The sequence below is a fragment of the Panthera uncia genome, chromosome D2 (genome assembly GCF_023721935.1).
Source record: "Panthera uncia isolate 11264 chromosome D2, Puncia_PCG_1.0, whole genome shotgun sequence".
Classification (NCBI taxonomy): domain Eukaryota; kingdom Metazoa; phylum Chordata; class Mammalia; order Carnivora; family Felidae; genus Panthera; species Panthera uncia.
This window is the reverse complement of record NC_064818.1, coordinates 78,832,602-78,852,345: the sequence shown is the minus strand read 5'-3', so window position 1 is coordinate 78,852,345 and position 19,744 is coordinate 78,832,602. Positions and strand designations below refer to the sequence as shown.

General features: G+C 46.2%; 2 protein-coding genes across 6 annotated transcripts in view; one reads left to right on the top strand and one right to left on the bottom strand.

Moving 5' to 3' along the window:
* The window catches only part of FANK1 (fibronectin type III and ankyrin repeat domains 1), a 101,225-nt gene extending 82,373 nt beyond the window's left edge, over nucleotides 1–18,852 (bottom strand). Inside the window, exon 1 of one of the 2 annotated variants that reach the window (XM_049646620.1) lies at nucleotides 18,745–18,852. In XM_049646620.1, the coding sequence (XP_049502577.1) occupies nucleotides 18,745–18,757 (13 nt within the window). In that variant the 5' untranslated portion in view covers nucleotides 18,758–18,852. The remainder of the gene's footprint in view (nucleotides 1–18,744) is intronic. The other variant, XM_049646619.1, reaches the window with a different exon arrangement.
* Nucleotides 18,853–19,042: 190 nt separating this feature from the next.
* Nucleotides 19,043–19,744, top strand: part of DHX32 (DEAH-box helicase 32 (putative)) — a 53,067-nt gene continuing 52,365 nt past the window's right edge. For all 4 annotated transcript variants that reach the window (XM_049646601.1, XM_049646598.1, XM_049646600.1 and 1 more), the window contains exon 1: nucleotides 19,043–19,229. The gene's annotated coding sequence lies outside the window, so the exon portion shown is untranslated. The remainder of the gene's footprint in view (nucleotides 19,230–19,744) is intronic.

The window sequence follows — 19,744 nt, the reverse complement described above, 5'->3', positions numbered from 1 at the left end:
GTGTCTGACTCACTCCTACTTGCCCTCTCTCAAAAAAAAAAAAAAAAAAAAAAAAAAGAAACATTAAAAATTTTTTTTAATGTTTGTTCGTTTGAGAGAAAACACACAAACAGGGGAGAGGGGTAGAGAGAGAGAACCCCAAGCAGGCTCCACACTGTCCATACAGAGCCCAATGTGGTCTCAATCTAACCAATCAGGAGCCGGATGCTTAACTGACTAAACCACTCAGGTGCCCCCTTTTTGTTTTCTTTTTTAAGGTAGGCTTCACTCCCAGCAGGGAGCCCAAAACAGGGCTTGAACTCACAACCCTGAGATCAAGACCTCGGCTGAATTCAAGAGTCAGACACCTCCTCCCCTCACATATGTTCATCTTTTCTGTTGGTTAAATTCCGTATGAGTGAAATTATGTGGGATTGGTCTTTCTCTAACTTCTTTCACTTAGCCTAATACGCTTTAGCTCCATTGACATAATCGCAAATGGCAAAAAAATTTTGATTGCTGAGTAATATTCCAGCGTGTGTGTGTGTGTGTGTGTGTGTGTGTGTGTGTACACAACATCTTTATCCATTCATCAGTCAATAGACATTTGGGCTCTTTCCATACTTTGGCTATTGTACATGATACTGCTATAACCACTGGGTGCATGTATCCCTTCAAATCTGTATTTTTGTATCCTTTGGAGAAATACCTACTAGTGCAATTGCTGAATCATAGGGTAGCTCTATTTTTAACTTTCTGGGCAAACTCCATACCGTTTTCCAGAGCGGCTACACCAGTTTGCATCCCCACCAACAGTGCAAGAGAGGGTTCCCCTTTCTCTGCATCCTCACCAACACCTGTTGCTTCTCGTGTTAATTTTAGCCGTTATGGCAAGTCTGAGATAGTATCTCATTGTGGTTTTGCATTTCCCGGATGATCACTGACGTTGAACATCTTTTCATGTGTCTCCCAGAGGTCTTCTTTGGAAAAGCATCTATTCATGTCTTCTGCCCATTTCTTAACTGGATTATTTGTTTTGGGGGTATTGAGTGTGTTAAGTTCTTCATAGATTTTGGATACTACCCCTTTATCCAATACGCCATTTGCAATATCTTCTCCCATTCTGTAGGCCACCTTTTAGTTTAGTTGATGGTTCCCTTTTCTGTTCAGAAGCTTTTTACCTGGATGAGGTCCTAGTAGTTATTTTTGCTTTGGTTTCTCTTACCTCTAGAGACATGTCTAGTAAGAAGTTTCTGCGGCCAAGGTCAAAAAGGATGCTGCCTGTGTTCTCCTCTAGGATTTTGTATATAGTGTAAAAGGGCGGGGGGTGGGGGGGGGCATGGAAACAGACCACAAGAGACTCTGAACCATGGAGATAAACTGAGGGTTGATGGAGGGAAGTGGGCAGGGGATGGGCTAGATGGGTGACGGGTATTAAGGAGGCCACTGTTGTGATGACCACTGGGTGTTGTATGCAAGTGATGAGTCCCTAAATTCTACTACTGAAACCAATATTGCACTGTATGTTGACTAACTAGAATTTGAATTAAAATTTGGGGGGGGGGGGCGGTGGGAAAAGTCAGACACTTAACCGACTGAGCCACCCAGGCACACCTCAACAATGTTCTTGTAAAGGCTGTGTGGGTCAAAGAGGAGATCTCAAGGAGAACCAGAAAATATTTTGAGCTGAACAAACATAATCAACTTATCCAAATTTGTGCTAAGAGGAAAATTTATAGCACTAAGTTATTACATCAGAAAAGTATCATCTAAGTATCTACTTCAAGCAGAGAAAAGCAGAATAAACCCCAAGTCAAGCAGAAGACTATATAGAAGACAAATCAGTAAAATTTAAAACAGAAAATTGGAAAAGTCAACGAGATCCAAAGCTGGTTGTTTGAAGAAATAAAATGGTTAAAGCTCTAGGCAGACTGACCAAGAAAAAGGGAGAAACACAGATTACCAACAGCCAGAATAAAGAAAGGGGGCATGTTCCAGGCCCTACAGACATTAGACTAATAAAAGATACTACTAAAAAGAACTTTGTTTAGAAAGCCTACAGATTAGATGAAATGGATCAGCCCCTTGAAAGACAAATTACTGGGGGCGCCTGGGTGGCTCTGTCAGTTGAGCATCTGGCTCTTGATTTCGGCTCAGGTCATGACCTCATGGTTCACGAGATTGAGCCCTATGTCGAGCTCTGTGCTGACCATGCAAGCCTGCTTGGGATTCTCTCTCTCCCTGCCCCTCCCCAGCTTGCGTGCACACGCGTGCTCTCGCTCTCAAAATAATGCACGTTTTTTAAAAAATTAAACGTTAACAATTCAAACAATTTACAATAGCACTGAAAATGCAATGAAACTAGTCATCAATCTATGAAACGTGTGAGGCCTTAATGGAAAAAATCATAGCATTTTAGAAGGTACCACAGACATAAGAAGTGAGGAACTAAATGAAGCTCGGAGATTGGAAAATTCGCTACCGTAAAGCTCTCCGCAGAATGACCTATCGATTTAATCCCAATGGAAATCTCAACAACTTGTGTGAAAATACAGATTTTAGAATCGACTTCGCAGTTAAGTGCACGAGGCCAAGAGCAGCCAAGATCAAGAGAGGGGAAGCAGGGAGATGCACACAGGGATTTCCTGATTCATGGAGGAAATAATCAGATGGGCCGTGAAATTAGTACGTAGCACCACAAAAGAACAAAAGTGGACATATGTAAGGAAGCATCCCCCAAATTTGCTTTTAAATAAACAGGGTTCTTTGATACATTGAAAGCTGATTTTTAATTGGATATAAACCCATACAAGCCTTAACCAAAAAGCCTCACCTAATATCAGAGCCTTAATCTGCTGATAGACTGGAGTTCTGGCAAGCAGTGTGCAAAACCATTGCTAGAAGCTTTGCACCACTGCTCCCTGGCGTACCTGCTTCCCAGGGCTCGCTCTGGGCCAACAGCAACCACAGTGGCCGAGCCCAACTCGGACACATTTGCTATTTAGGACGATGGTCTTCACAGTGTTTGTGGACCCTGTACATAAGTCACATAGAAAACCCGAAGTATTTATATGGCCTTCTGCCCAAAAACAATCATTCCATAGTATCTGCATTTATTACTAGGACTACTCCAGGAGACAGAAAAAAAGATTACAAAGTTTTACCCCAGGAAACATTTTCAGAAAAAACAAACAAAACCTTCCTGAAATTTTCTACTTAATAAATCTACCGAATAGGGAGGGCTGAAAAACAATTCATCCAGGTGTCTCATGAAAATGGCTATCAGGACACATTTCACTTTTTCCCAAAAGTCACATCTCACTTTTACCACTGAGCTAACGTACCACCGCGGTTCTGAGAGACTCAGAGGCCAGAGATTTCAAGGTTCAGGCTGCACTTGAATTTCAGAAAAATAAAAGGCAAAACGTACAGGCTAAATGTACGGTTTTCTTCTCCTGCATCCTGTACTGAGTCTGTTTAGTGTCTGAAATCACTTGTTATGTTCACCAGCGCCCCTCGCCAAGGGGACAAAACACAGGGAGTTAAAAATTTTTTTCTTGAACAAAGTTTCAACGGTTCTGTGCTGATCAATTACAAAGTAGTAATCTTGGAGATTTTTAAATCATCTTTTCATTTAAGGATGAAGATGCTGAACATGATTTAGCTTAAATTTCTCCCATTAAGTGGCAAAAGTTTTTTACGCATATTTTCCTGATTTTCTATAAAAAAGGGGAATTTTTTTTTTCTTTAAAGCACAGTTCTGTGCAAGAGGCAGCAGTTACCGCCCGAGTCTATACGCTTCCCCTGCACTTTGAGACATGGTCTCAACGCCCTCTGTCTGTTGACCGGATCGGTTGAGAAATCTCAACTCTAGTCACCGTCGGGGCACCTGGGTGGCTTGGTGGGTTAGGCATCCAACTCTCGGTTTCAGCTCATGTCATGAGCGAGAGGATCTTGAGCAGGTTCCGCGCCCCCTGTGGAACCTGACCCGAGGCTCGAGCCCATGACCCTGGGATCGTGACTTCGGCTGAAATCGAGACTCGGACGCTCAACCGACTCAGCCAGCCAAGCGCCCCCGCTGTAACCGTTGTATGTATACAGTTTAGCGGTGTTTTGGACGCTCACATTACTGAACAACTATCACTTCTACCCATCTCCACAACTTTCTTTTTTAATCTTAAGCTAAAATCCTATGCTTAGCCACCAAACAGCACCCCCCTCCTTTTCCCTAGCTGCTGGCAAGCTCTACTCTACATTCTAGGTCTATGGATTTGACTGCTCTAGGGAAGAGGAGAACTAAATTTCCAGGCCCATGTTAGAGGCACTCCAGCCCCAGGTGCCAGATCAGCAAACCCAACTTTTGTGTTCCAGTAACTGCTCCCACTTGACCAGAAATGCCAAATGCTGAGCCAGCTCTGGGCTCTACTTATTTCCGCCTAGAGCTTTCTAAATAAGGTCACATATGCACCCCAGCCAATCACACCCTGCCCTGCATGGTTCCTCTAAAGCTCTATAAAACTCACTCTCGCCCAAAATGCCTCAGGAAGAGTATCCCACTGCTTGAGAGACACTGTAGTCCCCCCTCGGTGGCTTATTTGCTCTTAAACAAAGGACAAGCATTCCTAAATTATTTTTGTCCTTTGACAGTAGAATCAGACAGCATTTATCCTTTTGTGACTGGCTTATTTCACTTGGCGTATGGTCTTCAAGGTCCATCCAGGCCGTAGCCTGCTTGCCTTTTTAAGGCTGAAACGTATCCCGTTTTATGTATAAACCCTTTGCTTATCTGTTCATCTGATGATGGACACCGGAGTTGTTCATCTTTTGGCTGTTATAAATAATGAAGTGGCAAGCTTTTTTTTAACTATAGATTCCCCCCCCCCAAATATACACATTACACAATCAATATAGTTTGCCCCGGGTCCATAAAGGTTGTCCTCTAGACTACCTTCTCCACGAAATGCACACAGCTCCTACTTTCCATTGATAAAAATCTTATTTAAAAACCTCTCATTCCTTTTTCATACCCAGAGGAACAAAATAGTATAACTGTGAGGAAAGAAGCAAACAGCTAATCACAGTTATTACAAACTGTGTAGTTAATAGAGAGCAATCTAAAATTTGAAAATGCCGGTCACTTATAAATTATAGGGGAAAAAAAAAAATCTGTGCTTCAGTGGGAAAAAATATGCAACGTTCACATCGCGCCCTTTCGGGTTTTCCAGTCTTGTCTTGCACAGCCTGGTTCACGCTAAGTTGAACAGAACCAGTGGTAACAGAGGATGTAAATGAATCTGTCCCCCAGAGGGGCAATTCTCCCCACACAGGGCAAAGCCGCTTTTGCATCATTGTCAAGTTTAATATTCCTGGATTGATTCCTGGTAGAACTCGATCTACCCGTCTTTCCCAAGGTTCTGCCAACCGCTTCCAGTCTCCCTGGCTCCTTCTCACCAAACCTCCCGCAGATGGGATACAAGTTCATTGCCAGAAATGCTCTCATTTCACCTCCATGCCTCACCCAACCCAGGAGCTCGCAAACCACACTTCTGAGGACAACCACCCTCCTCCCCTACCCTTCCACGGTCAAGCGAATCTTCAGGAAGTAAAAGGAAGCCCACAGAGAAATAGGAGACCAGACCTCAGATCATAGACCTTCCACTTGAACAATAGGTCCCAAATTAATTCCTGGAGGTGGGGGTGGGGGTGGGGGGATCTTAGCTATTACAGTGGCCTTTCAAAGCTCAACGTTATCTGAATATTTAATTCCCTTCAATGTATTTAATTTTTCTCAGCATTTTTCTCCCTGAGGAAAAAATGATGAAAATATGGTAAAGAAACACTGCCTTGGGTCAATGTTTCTTTATCCATAGCACTAGAAGTTTCCTCTCATCTTGGACGTTTTCAATCCTGCCCACACTTCCATTTACTTATTCAATCCTTAAGGCCCTAACGAAGTGTCTACGCTGCGAAAATGCTGGTGACACAGTGAACAGGCAGGTGTGATTCCTGTACTCCTGGGGCTTATCACCTAGCTAAGGCAGGGAGTGGGGTGTGGAAATTGCCACATAAGAGATTACAGAGTTGTTGTTTTTTTTTTTTAAGGCATAAAAACAGGCACAGTGGAGCTTTGGAAAACGAAAAAGCAATGGAAGTTTAGATTGTTACATCACAGAAGAATGAGGGCTGTTATACATTGTGTTGGGGGAAAAAAAAATACTGTCCATAGGAAATTGATTTCCTAAGGGAGAAGAGTAGTGTCCCACACTGTAGTGGAGAGGTAGGGAGTTTAGAAATACTAGCTCTAATGCTAATTTAAATGTCCTTGGGATGACCACATGTCTGTACATTAGTTCATTTTTTTTCCTTTTTATTATTAATATAATTGATGGTCAAACTGGCTTACATACAACACCCAGGGCTTATCCCGAGATTAGTTCATCTTTATCTAAAATTAACTCAAGCTGAAGAGATGCCATTTGGAAGCAGTGGTGTGGCCAGCACGATCACCGGGAGAAAGCTCTAGCAGAAACAGCTGGGACAAACAGACCTGACTCTCGCGCTAACAGCCTCAGTGCTCGTGCGTCATCACGTTCTCCTGCGTAACCACGTTCCCATCATGTGTACCTCAGGTTCCAGTCGTGGGTCATCAAGTCACGACCCCACGATGATCAACAAATCGGCACATGAAGCGCCAGGCCCTCGGACAGCATGCGTCACAAATGCGCCCTCCTGTTGGTGGACCGCGAAACGACTCACGGTTAGGTCTCATGTGGAATAAGAGACCATCAGAAAGTGGGCACACGCGATCAGAAAAGGATGGAGAAGCACCAGTCTGTCTTCAGAGTCTTCGTGGGGTATTAACTGCCACCGATTCAGAATGACAAGAGGACAGAAGTCATGGGTTTCTCTTAAAAGGCTTCATCCTGGGGGCGCCTGGGTGGCTCAGTCGGTTAAGCCTCCGACTTAGCTCAGGTCACGATCTCACAGTATGTGAGTTCGAGCCCCGCGTCGGGTTCTGGGCTGATGGCTAGAGCCTGCTTCCGATTCTGTGTCTCCCTCTCTCTCTGCCCCTCCCCGGTTCATGCTCTGTCTCTCTCTGTCTCAAAAACAAATAAATGTTAAAAAAAAAAAATTAAAAAAAAAAAAAAAAAAAAGGCTTCATCCTGTTGTACCCCTGTCCGTAACCAAAGAAGTTTCATAATTAGGCTCATTGCCAATAGATTTGTTTTGTCTTTCCAGGACTTACTATACTTAGGTTGTGGGGCACCTGGGTGGCCCAGTCGGTTAAGCGTCTGGCTTCGGCTCAGGTCATGACCTCACAGTCCTGGAGTTCGAGCCCCGAGTCGGGCTCGGTGCTGACAGCTCAGAGCCTGGAACCCGCCTCGGATTCTATCTCCCTCTCTCTCTGCCCCTCCCCCACTCTCACGCTGTCCCTCTCGCTCTCTCAAAAATAAACATTAAAAAAAAATACTTAAGCTCTGTGGTCTCTTGCAAGTTTTGAAAATTCTGAATGTGCACACTGATGCTCATTGAGGCTAAGCGCTATGTAGTTAAGTTTTAGCTAACAGCTTACGTGATGACCCAGGAGATTTCTCGGGTCAGAACTTTTGCCAAACAACGTTTTTAATTAAATTTCAAACCAACCGGGTTACATTATAAACAAAAGAAACGAATTTAAAACAACGAAAAGTCTCCACCGTTTTTTAGGAAAAGGGACAACTTTTTTGTTCTGTGAAGTTTTAAGATCTCAAAAACAGGAAAGGCGCTGGCAGTGTAAATAGATAGGGAGAAACCTAAGGAACCATTCCCAAGCTAAGAGAAGGAAGGAGGTGGAAGTTTCTAGAGGTTTCATCCTTTACCGGAAAAGCAGAAGGTTACAGTCTGCGGCGAGGCTGTTCATCCTTAAATAGGGCACAAACAAGTTTTAGCTGTTGTGCAAATAATCAGTAAGATGGGCTACCTCCAGGAGTGGGGATCGTGTTGCTGTTAAAGGGGAAAGGTCTGCGGTAGCTGTCTGGGGCACAGAGGCAGGGGGAGGCCACCCGTGGGTGATCCCACCTTCCATCCATCAGTCAAACAGCAACAAAAAGGGGGGGCAGGGGACACAATGAGGGCAGGCAACCATTCCTTAACTCTGCACTCAGCAACGGTTACCATGAAGGATGTTTTTGTCCAAAACAGAGGAAATGTTTTTAGACGTGGTATTTGTTGGATAGAAAGATGGGTAAAATGAATTCTATATAACGTTTCTTGCCCACTATTGCAGAATGGATACCTTTGGATATACATCCTTTTATCATTCTATGAAGAGAGCCCGCTCTATGTAAGGTAATAGGAGGGACACAGGCAAACAGCATGGAATAAAATAGAAACAAGGACTTAGTCCTACCTCTGACCGAGATTCTAAATACGGTGTGCGGATGAGGAGTACGTAGTAATAATTAGCTCGTTCAAAGAAATTAGCGTTTTTCAATTGCTGAACGGTAAAAATCCAAAAGTTTATGCACTCATTGGAGAGGCTGTGGAAGACGTTCTCACAAAAATTACCGTTGGAAGTGGGACTGAACCAAACTAACACTGCCTGTGGGCAATCCTGCATCTAGGCGTTTCTCTTGCAAGTATGCTTGCACAAAATGCAAAATGTGCAACGTACGAGATAATTCAATGCAACTCTGTTTCTAATCGTAATAGTAGCTGTGCATTTCCTGCGGCTGCTGTAACCGTCTCCCATAAACATAGCTGCTTAAAACAACACAAGTTCATTACCTTACAGTTCTGGAGGCCAGAAGTCCACAATGGGTCTCGCCCAGCTAAAATCAAAAGCTTGTTCTTTCCGGAGGTTCTAGGGGAGAGTACATTTCCGAGCCTTTTCCAGCTTCTGGGGGATACCCACATTCTCTGGTTCCAACCTTCTATCACCCGAAGCGCCGCTCACACCTTCATCCTGACTCTCAAGCTCCTGCCTCCCTTTTAAAAAAGGACTCGTCCCGCGTCAGGCTCTGGGCTGATGGCTCAGAGCCTGGAGCCTGATTCCGATTCTGTGTCTCCCTCTCTCTCTGCCCCTCCCCCGTTCATGCTCTGTCTCTCTCTGTCCCAAAAATAAATAAAAAACGTTGAAAAAAAAAATTTTAAAAAAGGACTCGTGATTGGTTACATGGGGGCCACCTGGATAATACAGGCTAATCTCCCCTTTTCACCACCCTTAACTTAATCACAGCTGCAGAGCCCATTTGGCCATGAAAGGGGACACATTCACAGGTTCAGGGGATTAAGCTGTTGACATGTTTTTACTCACCCTATCACAGTAGCAAAAGACTAAAGACAAACTGCCTATCAGTGGTGGACTGGTTAAATAAATTATGGCAAATTTATACAATGGAATATTATATAGTTGTTTAAAGTATGAGAAACCATGGTAATAAAAAGAAAGCAAAATATAACGTTAGGTGAAAAAAAAGGAAAGTACAGAACAGAGAGGAATGTAGTATAGATAATATGCTCATATATATGATTATATATATGTGATATATGATATATATATATATATACACACACATATACATATATAAATAATGGTCTCACAGTGTTTGAGGGTCTGGAGTCTGGGATGCCTCAGCTGGGTGGGTCTGGCTCAGTCTCTTCAGAGATTATGGTGAAGTTGACAGCTGGGGCTGCTGTCCTCTCCCGGCTTGGCTGAGACTGGAGAATCTGCCCACCAGCTCACTCGCTGAGCTCTTGGCAGGAGTCAGTCCTCTCTGATCCTTGGCCCCGTTCCTCGCCATGTAGGTCTCTCCATAGAATGCTTGAGTGTGTTCATGACATGGCAATTGGTAGGTGATAGAAGAAGAAGAAGAAGAAGGAGAAGGAGAAGGAGAAGGAGACAGAGAGAGAGAGAGGCAGGGAGGGAGAAAGAGAGAGATTGAAGACCAGCCCAAGACAGAAGCCCCAGCCTTTTATAATCTAATCTTGGAAGTGACACACCACTTCTGCCATATGTCATTGGTCACACAGACCGACTCTGGCACAGTGAGGCAGGGTACAGGTGAGAACACCAGGAGGCAGGAAGGCTCACAGGGAGCCATCTTGGAGGCAGGCTACCACAGGTCCTGCGGGGCAGTGCGGGGTAGGGCTCCGGTGAGTCGACATGAGGGAGGGAATAGAAATGTGAATGACTACAGTGAATGTGGAAGGCAAGGAGGAAACAGACGTAATGAGAATCGTAAGTACATACTGGGAAGCAGTGAAAATAAAAACATGGAGAGTGGGGTCTGTGCCAATTACCAACCCCCTGAGTCACTATTCTTGCCATGCTCACATCTGGGTTCTAGTCCTAGGCTGAAAAATATTCTCTCCCATCACACTGGAAAATTCTTTCATACATGTTAGCGTCTCTCTTGTGCTAGGAGGTGCCTTAGGGAGGAGGGGCATGTCCTTCATTTTCATACTACCTGCCACCCTCTACCTGTAAGAAGAGCCAAGCTGTGGCTTAAGCAATACAAATTGACCGGCTCCTGTAGCATCAGTCCTGGCAGCCTTGAGAAACGAGTCTTTGTCTTCTTAACAGATTCCCCAACTCCTAAGTACATTTCATTCCAGAACATTCGTCTCTTCTGTTTCAGTGGCAGCAGTGACATTGTATCAGGATACAGAACTGACATCGTGGACCTCCTGATAAGACGCAACGAAAGAGACAGAGCATCGTCTGTGTAACGTTACATTCCCGGTACAAATATTTGACTCAAAACACCATGAGGCGACAATCAGACAAATCCAGCATGGAACCTTCTATAAGGTAACCGGCCCGGCCACTTCAAAAATATCAGTGTCGTGAAAGAAACAAAAAAATACGGAGACTGCTCTAAAGAAGACTGAAGGACTAAGACAATTAAATGCCAAGTGTAATCCTGAAAAGGGTCCCAATCATTTAAAAAGAAAAAACCCAACAACAACCATAAAGCACATTATTAAGACAACTGGGAAAATACGAATAGGGACGGAACATTAGATAATATTATTGTATCAATGTTAAATTTGGGGGTGTATTATTGTGGTATTGTGGTTACAGAAGAAAATGTCCTGGTTCTTGGGAAAAACATGCTAAAGTGTTGAGGACTGAAGTATTATGGGTGTGCATCTTTCAAATGGTTCAAAAAGTGTGCATGTGTATGTGTGTGTGTGTGTGTGTGTGTGTGTGTGTGTATCTGGGAAGAAAGAGAAAGAGAAAAATCAACTCTGGCATAATGTAAACAGGCAAATCCATGTGAAGAGTATGGAAGTGTTCATTGTATGACTTTGAACTGTTCTACGGCTCTGAACATTTTCAAAAAAAATAAATAATACACATACACATACACACACAGAACAGAATGCATAAGCATAAGTTAGGACAAGGTGCATATTCATGTAGCTATAGTGCCCAAGGAGACTACGTCCAATCTGAAAAGCCCACCTCATAATTCACAGAGGGGACAAGCTAACCCTGAAATATCCTATCATTACAACTATCTGAGCCACTGAAATCAGGACGTAGATCTTTTCATTTCTTTTTAAATTTTGTTTAAAGTTTATTTATTTTTGAGAGAGAGGCAGAGTGGGAATTGGGGAGGGGCAGAGAGAGACGGAGACACAGAATCTGAAGCAGGCTCCAGGCTCCAAGCTGTCAGCACAGGGCCCGACGTGCGGCTCGAACCCACAGACCATGAGATCATGACCTGAACTGAAGCCAGACACTTAACTGACTGACCCACCCAGGCACCCGTCAAAGGCTTTTTAAAAAGGAACAGAAAACTTGGGGCACCTGGGTGGCTCAGTCAGTTAAGCGTCCGACTTCGGCTCAGGTCATGATCTCACAGTTCGTGAGTCCGAGCCCCGTGTAGGGCTCTGTGCTGACAGCTTGGAGCCTGCAGCCTGCCTCAGATTCTGTGTCTCATTCTCTCTCTGCCTGTCCCCCACTTGTGCTCTGTCTCTGTCTCTCAAAAATGAATAAATGTAAAATAAATAAATACATGTTTATTTATATTTGAGAGAGAGAGAGAGAGAGAGAGCACACGCAAGTTAGCGAGCAGGAGAGGGGCAGAGAGACAGAGACAGGATCTGAAGCAGGCTCCAGGCTCTGAGCTGTCAGCACAGAACCTGACCCGGGGCTCAAATTCATGAACCATGAGATCATGACCTGAGCCGAAGTTGGACACTTAACCAACGAGCCACCCAGCACCACTCTTCCAGGAATTTTAAAATTTCAGGTCTTATGTTTGATCTCTTGATCCATTTCAAGTTAACTTCTAATGGGAGAGTTGAACAGATATATATATCGGTTACAACATGTTAGAATAATAAAAGTATCAATAAAATCCAGACCCAGAACCCAAGAGGGAGAAAGTCACTCTGATTTAGGTTGGGAGATGGGAAATAGGCAAAGTTTCCAAGAGACAGTGAAGTCCAAGACTTGTTTTCTGTTTTTAAAATTTTCTTTTTAATGTTTATTTTTTTGGGGGGGGAGGGGTAGAGAGAGGGGGCCAGAGGATCCAAAGCAGGCTCTGTGCTAAGAAACAGCCCAATGCGGGGGTGGGGTGGGGGTGGGGAGCTCAAACTCACAAACCATGAGATCATGACCTGAGCTGGAAGTTGGATGCCTAACCAACTGGGCCACCCAGGCCCCTGCAAGACTTGTTTGTTTTTTTTTTATAAACACTGTTTTTTTAAAAAAATTTTAAGCATTTATTTTTGAGAGAGAGAGAGAGACTGAGCGTGAGTGGGGGAGGGGCAGAGAGAGAGGGAGACACAGAATCCGAAACCTGCTCCAGGCTCTGAGCTGTCAGCACAGAGCCCAACGTGGGGCTCGAACTCCCGAACCCGTGAGAGGATGACCTGAGCTAAGTCCCCCGCTCAACCGACTGAGCCACCCAGGGGCCCCAAGACTTGTTTTTAACCAATAGACAGGTGGGTGGGCAGTGAGTGCATTCCAGACTGAGACTGGGAGGCAGGAGAGGAGGAGAGACCGTGTTCCTAAGACACAAGACCAGAGAAGGGTCCCTGACAACCTGAAAGGGGACAGGGCACAGCTACAAGAACTGGCACCTGGGGTCTAGGAGAAAGGAATGCCTCCTCCCTTCCTTCAACCTCCCAGGAGAGAAATGCCCCCCCAACCCCCCAATGCAGCTGGAGGCTCCCAACCATAAGCATCTACGCCCCTGGCTTGTCACCAGCCCTGCGAGCACAAAAATGCAAGAACAGGGTTGTGAGTTGTTTACTCGGTGAGGAGTTCGCACCACCTTCGGTCCTCCATGAGTCATTCAGGCCATTCCGGGTTGACGCGGGTGTGCACAAACCCCTCCTGGAGCCCGGTTGGCTCGCCCAGCTCCTGGGTGCGACCGGGCGGGTCCTCCGGAGAGGAGGCGCGTCCAGACAGCGCTCCCTTTTCCCATCCAGTGGAGGTAAAATCCAAGTTAGCAGGAATAGACTTGGCCGAGGAATAATGCTGAGGTGAACCCGAGCTCCTGGTGGGACCCAGCGGCAACCATCAAGTCGATCTGCCCCCTTTCCGGGGCTGGCTGAGCATCCGGAGGTCAGGATTGCCATGATTTTAGCCTTTTGATGGGGATTTGAAACTACAGCTATTTAAAAGATGTTGCTTTGAAATTGTTTTTTCCTAAGTTTTGAACTTGATTTATATAAGCATTTCTTTTTTTTTAATTTTTTTTAACATTTCTTTCTTTTGGAGAGACAGAGCATGAGAGGGGGAGGGGCAGAGAGAGAGGGATATGTGCATTTCTTAATGATAATATTTAAATTATAACCTAATTGATAGAATTAATATTCTTTAGGGGTCAAGACTACTTGAGAAAAAAAAAAACCCTGCTAAACAGATTTTTTAAAAAAACGATCCTGGGCTTATGTAATTACTGTTAAATTCGTACCAGTCTCTTAGGTAATTAACACACCAGTATCTCATGGCAGTGAGCAGATTTCGCTGGGTGGATGATCTGGGGAGCCTTTGGTCTCAAAAATAAGATGGCTTGCCCATTTCCTTAATTTTATTGGATAAAATGAGATTCTCGAAACGTCTCCTTGAGGCTGGTGAGGAGGAAGGCCGTGTGTGTAACCAAGCTAACATTTACAAGCGCCTGAGTTGAATGAACTTGACCTGAAACAATCTCCACTTCAGATTCCTCTGGAGCACAGCCCTTTCTGTGGCAGAGCAAAATGGCTTTTGGTTTTAACTACACCTCGTTCTCAAGGAAATAAAGTTAGATAAGGCATTCAGCTGTTAACAGCCGTGCCAGCCATTCAATAAATGCTTCTTCGGGGCTTACTTCCCGTCAGGCACTAGGGCCAGAATGGCAGGCAGGGCCCTTTTCCACAATCCTACAATCTGGTGGGGAAAACAGATTTTTTTTTTTTAAATTAACACAAGAATTACAATTGCGATCAGGAAGAGAAAAACCACAAAGGTAGGAATAACATGAGGAAGGGGGCACTACCTAGTTTAGGGTTTAAAGGAGGGATTCAATGAGGGGACGGCTATAGAGCGCCTGGCTGGCTCAGTCAGTAAAGCCTGTGACTCTTGAGCTCAGGATTTTGAGTTCGAGCCCTGCGTTGGGTATAAAGATTACTTAAAAAGAAATCTTAAAAAAAAGAAGAAGAAGAAGAAAAGGAGGAGATGGCTAAGCTTAGACCAGAGGATGTTGAGTCAGACCTGTCGGAACACCCTCAGAACAGGAGGGGAAAAAAGTGTGTGCAACGACTCACCGCCCTGAAAGGAGCTTGTTATGTTTAAGGGAGTAAAACACCCATCGCTTGAAGCATCATTATCTATCATACACCTGGTGAGTTTGAAGCAGCAACCAGATCATTACAACAACTCTAGAGGGCTTTTGGCAGAAGAGTGGCACCAGGTAAGATGTTATTTTGAAGAGGTCACTCTGGCTTCCGGGTAGAGCACAGACGGGGCAGAGGAGAGGAACTGCAGATATCAGGGAAGCCTCCGTTCGTGGCTTTAGCAAGATGGTGGCTTGGAATCCCGGTGATTCCAACAGGGAGGGGAAGGTGCATGTTCGGGTGTATTTTAAAGGTGCGATAAACAGGCACGCTGGTGGGTGGGGTGGCGCGAGGGGTAGTGAGTGGAACGGAGGAGTAAAGGATGACTCTTGCATTTCCAGCTGGAATGACTGGGAAGATGGTGTAATCCTATCAAAGATGTTAGACCAGTAGAAAAACAGGTCTGGAGAAGGCTTCAGTCCTTTCAGTGAATGCCTCAGTCTCTTAGTCATTGGAAGAACTTAGATCCCCATTGAGCACTTCTTTTCAAGGGCAGGTATGTGTCAGTCAGCTGCTGCCTGGTCTAAGCTGGACCCCGATTTTTTTATACGGAGAGCAGGCAGTTCAACAGGGTCCTAAGTGGGCGCTGGGGGCTTATCTTGATGTTGTATTTGATAAACACCGATTGTGTGTCTGCTTAGGGTGATTTGGTGGGGTTAGGAAAGATCACGAAAGCCAGGGTAAAGACCCCAAAGCTACCTTTTGGTATTGTCACTCACTAGGAAATTAGGAAAGAGACAGTACGGTTGAACTTCAATATTTTCTAAAAACAAATCCAGAAAAAAATTTGACGTATATTTCCCATGTTATTTCATATGTGGGTTATCTTTCCAACAGTGTAGTTTAGGAAGAAAATAATTAAAGACATAAATGTGTAAGCCAAGAGCCAAAACCACTCTGAACAGCCCAAGGTTGTGAACTTAATTTGCCATTGCCCTGGGGAGTCATTTCTCGGCTCATTGATTTATTATTATTCTGTATAATAGTGGTAGCCCCTGTCCTCCTCTGCCCATGGCCAGAGTATGAACCAGTTGTGAGGTCTGAAGAGTTTATGTTTATTGGATTTTAATGATTCAGTTAATAAAGGTCATTCTGAAGAGTAATAGAAACCTAAGTGTGTGGAAACAGAATGGATAAGACTGACTCTCGCAGTTCCTTGGGGTGTCCTTGGGTATATGTCTGATCCTTAAAGCAATTAAGAAGGATCCTTCCTTTCAATCAATTTACTGATGGTACATTCAACTGTAGCTGTAAAATGTTCTTTGAAACCCATCACTAACAAAAGGTGTCATGTAAACGCAAGGCTTACGATTTCTTAGATAATGACAACATATTGTTAATATCATACTGACAATAGTTTAATTGTAGTTATAATTACGGTACTTGTTAATAGTGTATCTTCAGTGCTCTCCAATATCTTTGAGAGGATGAAATATTGTGAGTTTCAGGTAAAATCTGAATTTTGAAAGTTAGGTACGAATTTTGAAGTTAAAAGGAACCTTAAAAATCATTTAATGGTGGGGTGCCTGGGTGGCTTAATCAGTGAAGTGTCCAACTCTTGATTTCGGCTTAGGTCTTGATTTCGGCTTAGGTCATGATCTCACAGGTTCGTGGGTTCGAGCCCCGCATCAGGCTCTGCACTGTCAGGAATTCTCTCTCTCCCTCTGTCTCTGCCCCTCCTCCACTTGTGTTCTGTCTCTCTGCCCCTTCCTCTCTCCCTCTCTCTCAAAATAAATAAACTTAAAAAACAAAATTCATTTAATGGTGTCCTTTAAATATTAACTAACAGCAAATGATTTAGTAAATATTTATCCAAAATGGTGCTCATTAGACTGTGAAAGAATTTCCTGGGACACCTGGCTGGCTCAGTCAGTGGAACACGTGACTCTTGATTTCGGGGTTATAAGTCAGAGCCCCAACTTGGGTGTAGAGATTACTTAAAAATAAAATCTTGGGGCACCTGGGTGGCTCAGTCAGTTGAGCATCTGACTTCAGCTCAGGTCATGATCGCGCGGTTCCTGAGTTCAAGCCGCGCGTCGGGCTCTGTGCTGACAGCTCAGAGCCTGGAGCCTGCTTCAGATTCTGCGTCCCCCTCTCTCTCTGCCCCACCCCTGCTTGTGCTCTGTCTCTCTCTGTCTTTCAAAAACGAATAAACATTAAAAAAATTAAAAAAGAAAAGAAAATCTTAAAAGAAAAAAAATTTCCTAAGGTAAATGTTGATTGTTTGGATTATAACATTAAATTGATAAAAGCATTAAACTGATAAAAGCATTTAAGAATATGTAGAAAGGAATAAATGTACAGTTCCCCAGGCACGGATTAGTTAACAAAAATTTTCCACCCACCTCAAAACCCAATGCGATGGGATATAAGTGTATAATTCATACACAAAATACATTTCCCACATAGTTTTATAAAGCCTTCATGATCTGGCTCCTGTCGGCTTTTCCAGACTTCTTTTTTCTACGCCACTGTAACGCCCGAGTCTTCCTAGCTACAGCTTTACTCATCTTCCTACTCTTGAGTTTCAAACCCACACCGCCCTTCAAGTCTCAGGGCCTATATATCAGGGGTTCCCTCTGCGTCCACCCTTTTTCCTTACTCTTCACTGGGTCGTTCTGCAGGCCTCCTATCACTTCCTCCCAGAAGCTTTCTGCCCATCTCCTCTCCCCCAGTCTCAGGCCTCAGAGAGGCGAGGTTTGTTCCCTGGGTCTCTCCCGGGTTTTCCGGGGATGACCCAACCACTGCCCTGTTCATCGTCCCACTCCTGATCTCCAGAGCCGTGTCTGGAACATAATAGATACTTTGAATGAGTGAGTGGATAAAGACAGTGAGCACTGAATTAATTGAAATGTAAACTTCACACATTTAAACAATAACATATATCTGAAGGAATAGAGGGGCTGTTTCTAAGAGACAGATTTCATTTCATCTCTTCCCTAAACAGAGAACATACACAGCCCAGCATCAGTTTGACCGCAAACATTTTAGCACTGTTGCACATTCAGCATCTTTCAACAAGTTACGTTAAAGACGTAGCATCCAGTGAGATACATGCAAATGGCAGAAATAGTGTATAAATTCAGCTCAAGCAACTGTAACTCACAACTTGTAAGCTTTGCCCCAGCAAAATGAGTGAAAAGAAAGGAAACCAACCTTTAAAACCTTCTTGCTGGAAACTAATGACTTTTTAAAATGCCAGCCTTTCTCCCAGAGAATGGATTTGGTCTGATTACTTCCATTTCTCAAATTGTCCAAGAAAAGACGGCTTGGAAAAGGAGGACAGAGCACAACGGCCTAGAGAGGTTTGGGGGCTGGGGAGCCCAGATAAGTTGGAGCGCGTATTAGATCTCGCCACTCCAGACTGCCCACCTTTTGCCAAACAATGTGGGAAACGGGAAAAGGATTCTTGTTTTGTTTTGTTTTGGACTGTCCTACCTCGTAGGACCCCTAGCAATGAATCGAGTAAGCTTGGACAAAAGCCCCATTTTTTTCTCCTTTAAATCAGCGACGATGGAGGGGGCGGGGGAGGACGGGGTCTCCGTCGTAAACGCCAGACCCAGCCTCGCTGCCTGCTCAGTTGCTGACGTTTTAGAAGCAGGACGGCTCTTTACAGCGAAACGGACTAAACTAAAATGACAACAATGAGCGTGGTCCTGAGAGTGCACGGATTTGCTCGGTTGCAATTTCAGGAAAGCACGCCGCGGGGGCGCTGCCTCCCCCGGGCCACACTCCCCAGCTCCGCGTCCCTCCGGCTCCCAGCGCCCTCCCTCGGCGCTCCTGACCCCGCGGGCCTCCCGCCGCAGCTTTAGCCCCTCTGCTCCCTCCGGGAGAGAAAAGCGCGACGGGGGAGAACCGTTGTTTCCGTGTCAAAAGCCGGCGGACCGCGCCCGGGGCGCCCACCCTCGTCCCCGAGAGGCCCCAGCCCGCCCCGCCGGGCCCCCTTACTCTGGGGCTCCATGGTCAGCCGCTCCCGGGCCCCCAAGGGCCGAGCCCCCGGCGCCGCCCCTTCTAACGCCTCTCCGCCGCGGCCGGCGTCGCTCGGGTTGCCTTGACAACCCGGAGGGCGGGGAGGAGGGGCCAGAAGGACGGCGAGAGGGAGGGACCAAAACCGCCCAGAAACGCGGGCGAGCGCGAGGGCCCGCGCGTCGCCGGGGGCACCGAGCGAGGGCGACGACCCGGTCGTCGGCTGGAGACTCTGCCCCTGAGGCCCGGTCCGCCGGTCGCGCCCCCCACCCCCCCCCCCAGTAGCCCTCGCGCCCTCGGCGGGGTCTGTGCCCGGGCCTTCGGGGCGGGGGCCTCCGGCCCCCAGTCTCCTTCCCGAGGTGTCCGTCGGTCCGTCGGTCCGTGCGTCCGGCGAGCTCGGCCTGCCCGGCTGGGAAGGGCGGCCGGGCCCGGGCCTCCCTCCCCGGACTCGGGAGCCGCCGCTGCAGGTAAAGGCCGGCCGGGCGGCGGGAGGGGCGGGTGGGCGGCCGCGGCGCACCTGTTGCGGCCGCCGGGACTCCGCGCGCCCCCCGCCACCCCGGGGCCCCCCTGCCCGCCCGTTGGCCCCGGACGACCCCGCCCCCACTCCCGGAACCGCCCGGGTGGGGGCCGCGTCCCCGCTGCTGCCTCCCGCAGCCCGCGTGTCAGCGGCAGGAGCGAACCCTGGCACCCCAGTCCTCCTAACAGGGGCTCCTTCGGCAGCCGGGGCGTCGGCCGGGCCCGGGGAGGGTGGTCCCCCGGGGCCGCATTTATGGGAAGCGTAAAGCCAATGAGAGCCTTTTCTGTGGTCGGCGGTGGGCCAAATGTGTCCCTGGAATCATGAAACCCAGGAGAATTCCGGTGCCCCACATTGCACTGTCATCCCAAGTATCACATTTCAGGCAGTGGGCCTGGGGTTGGATCTTTCCGGTTGGATCGTGTGTGTGTGTGTGTGTGTGTGTGTGTGTGTGTGTGTGTGTGTGTG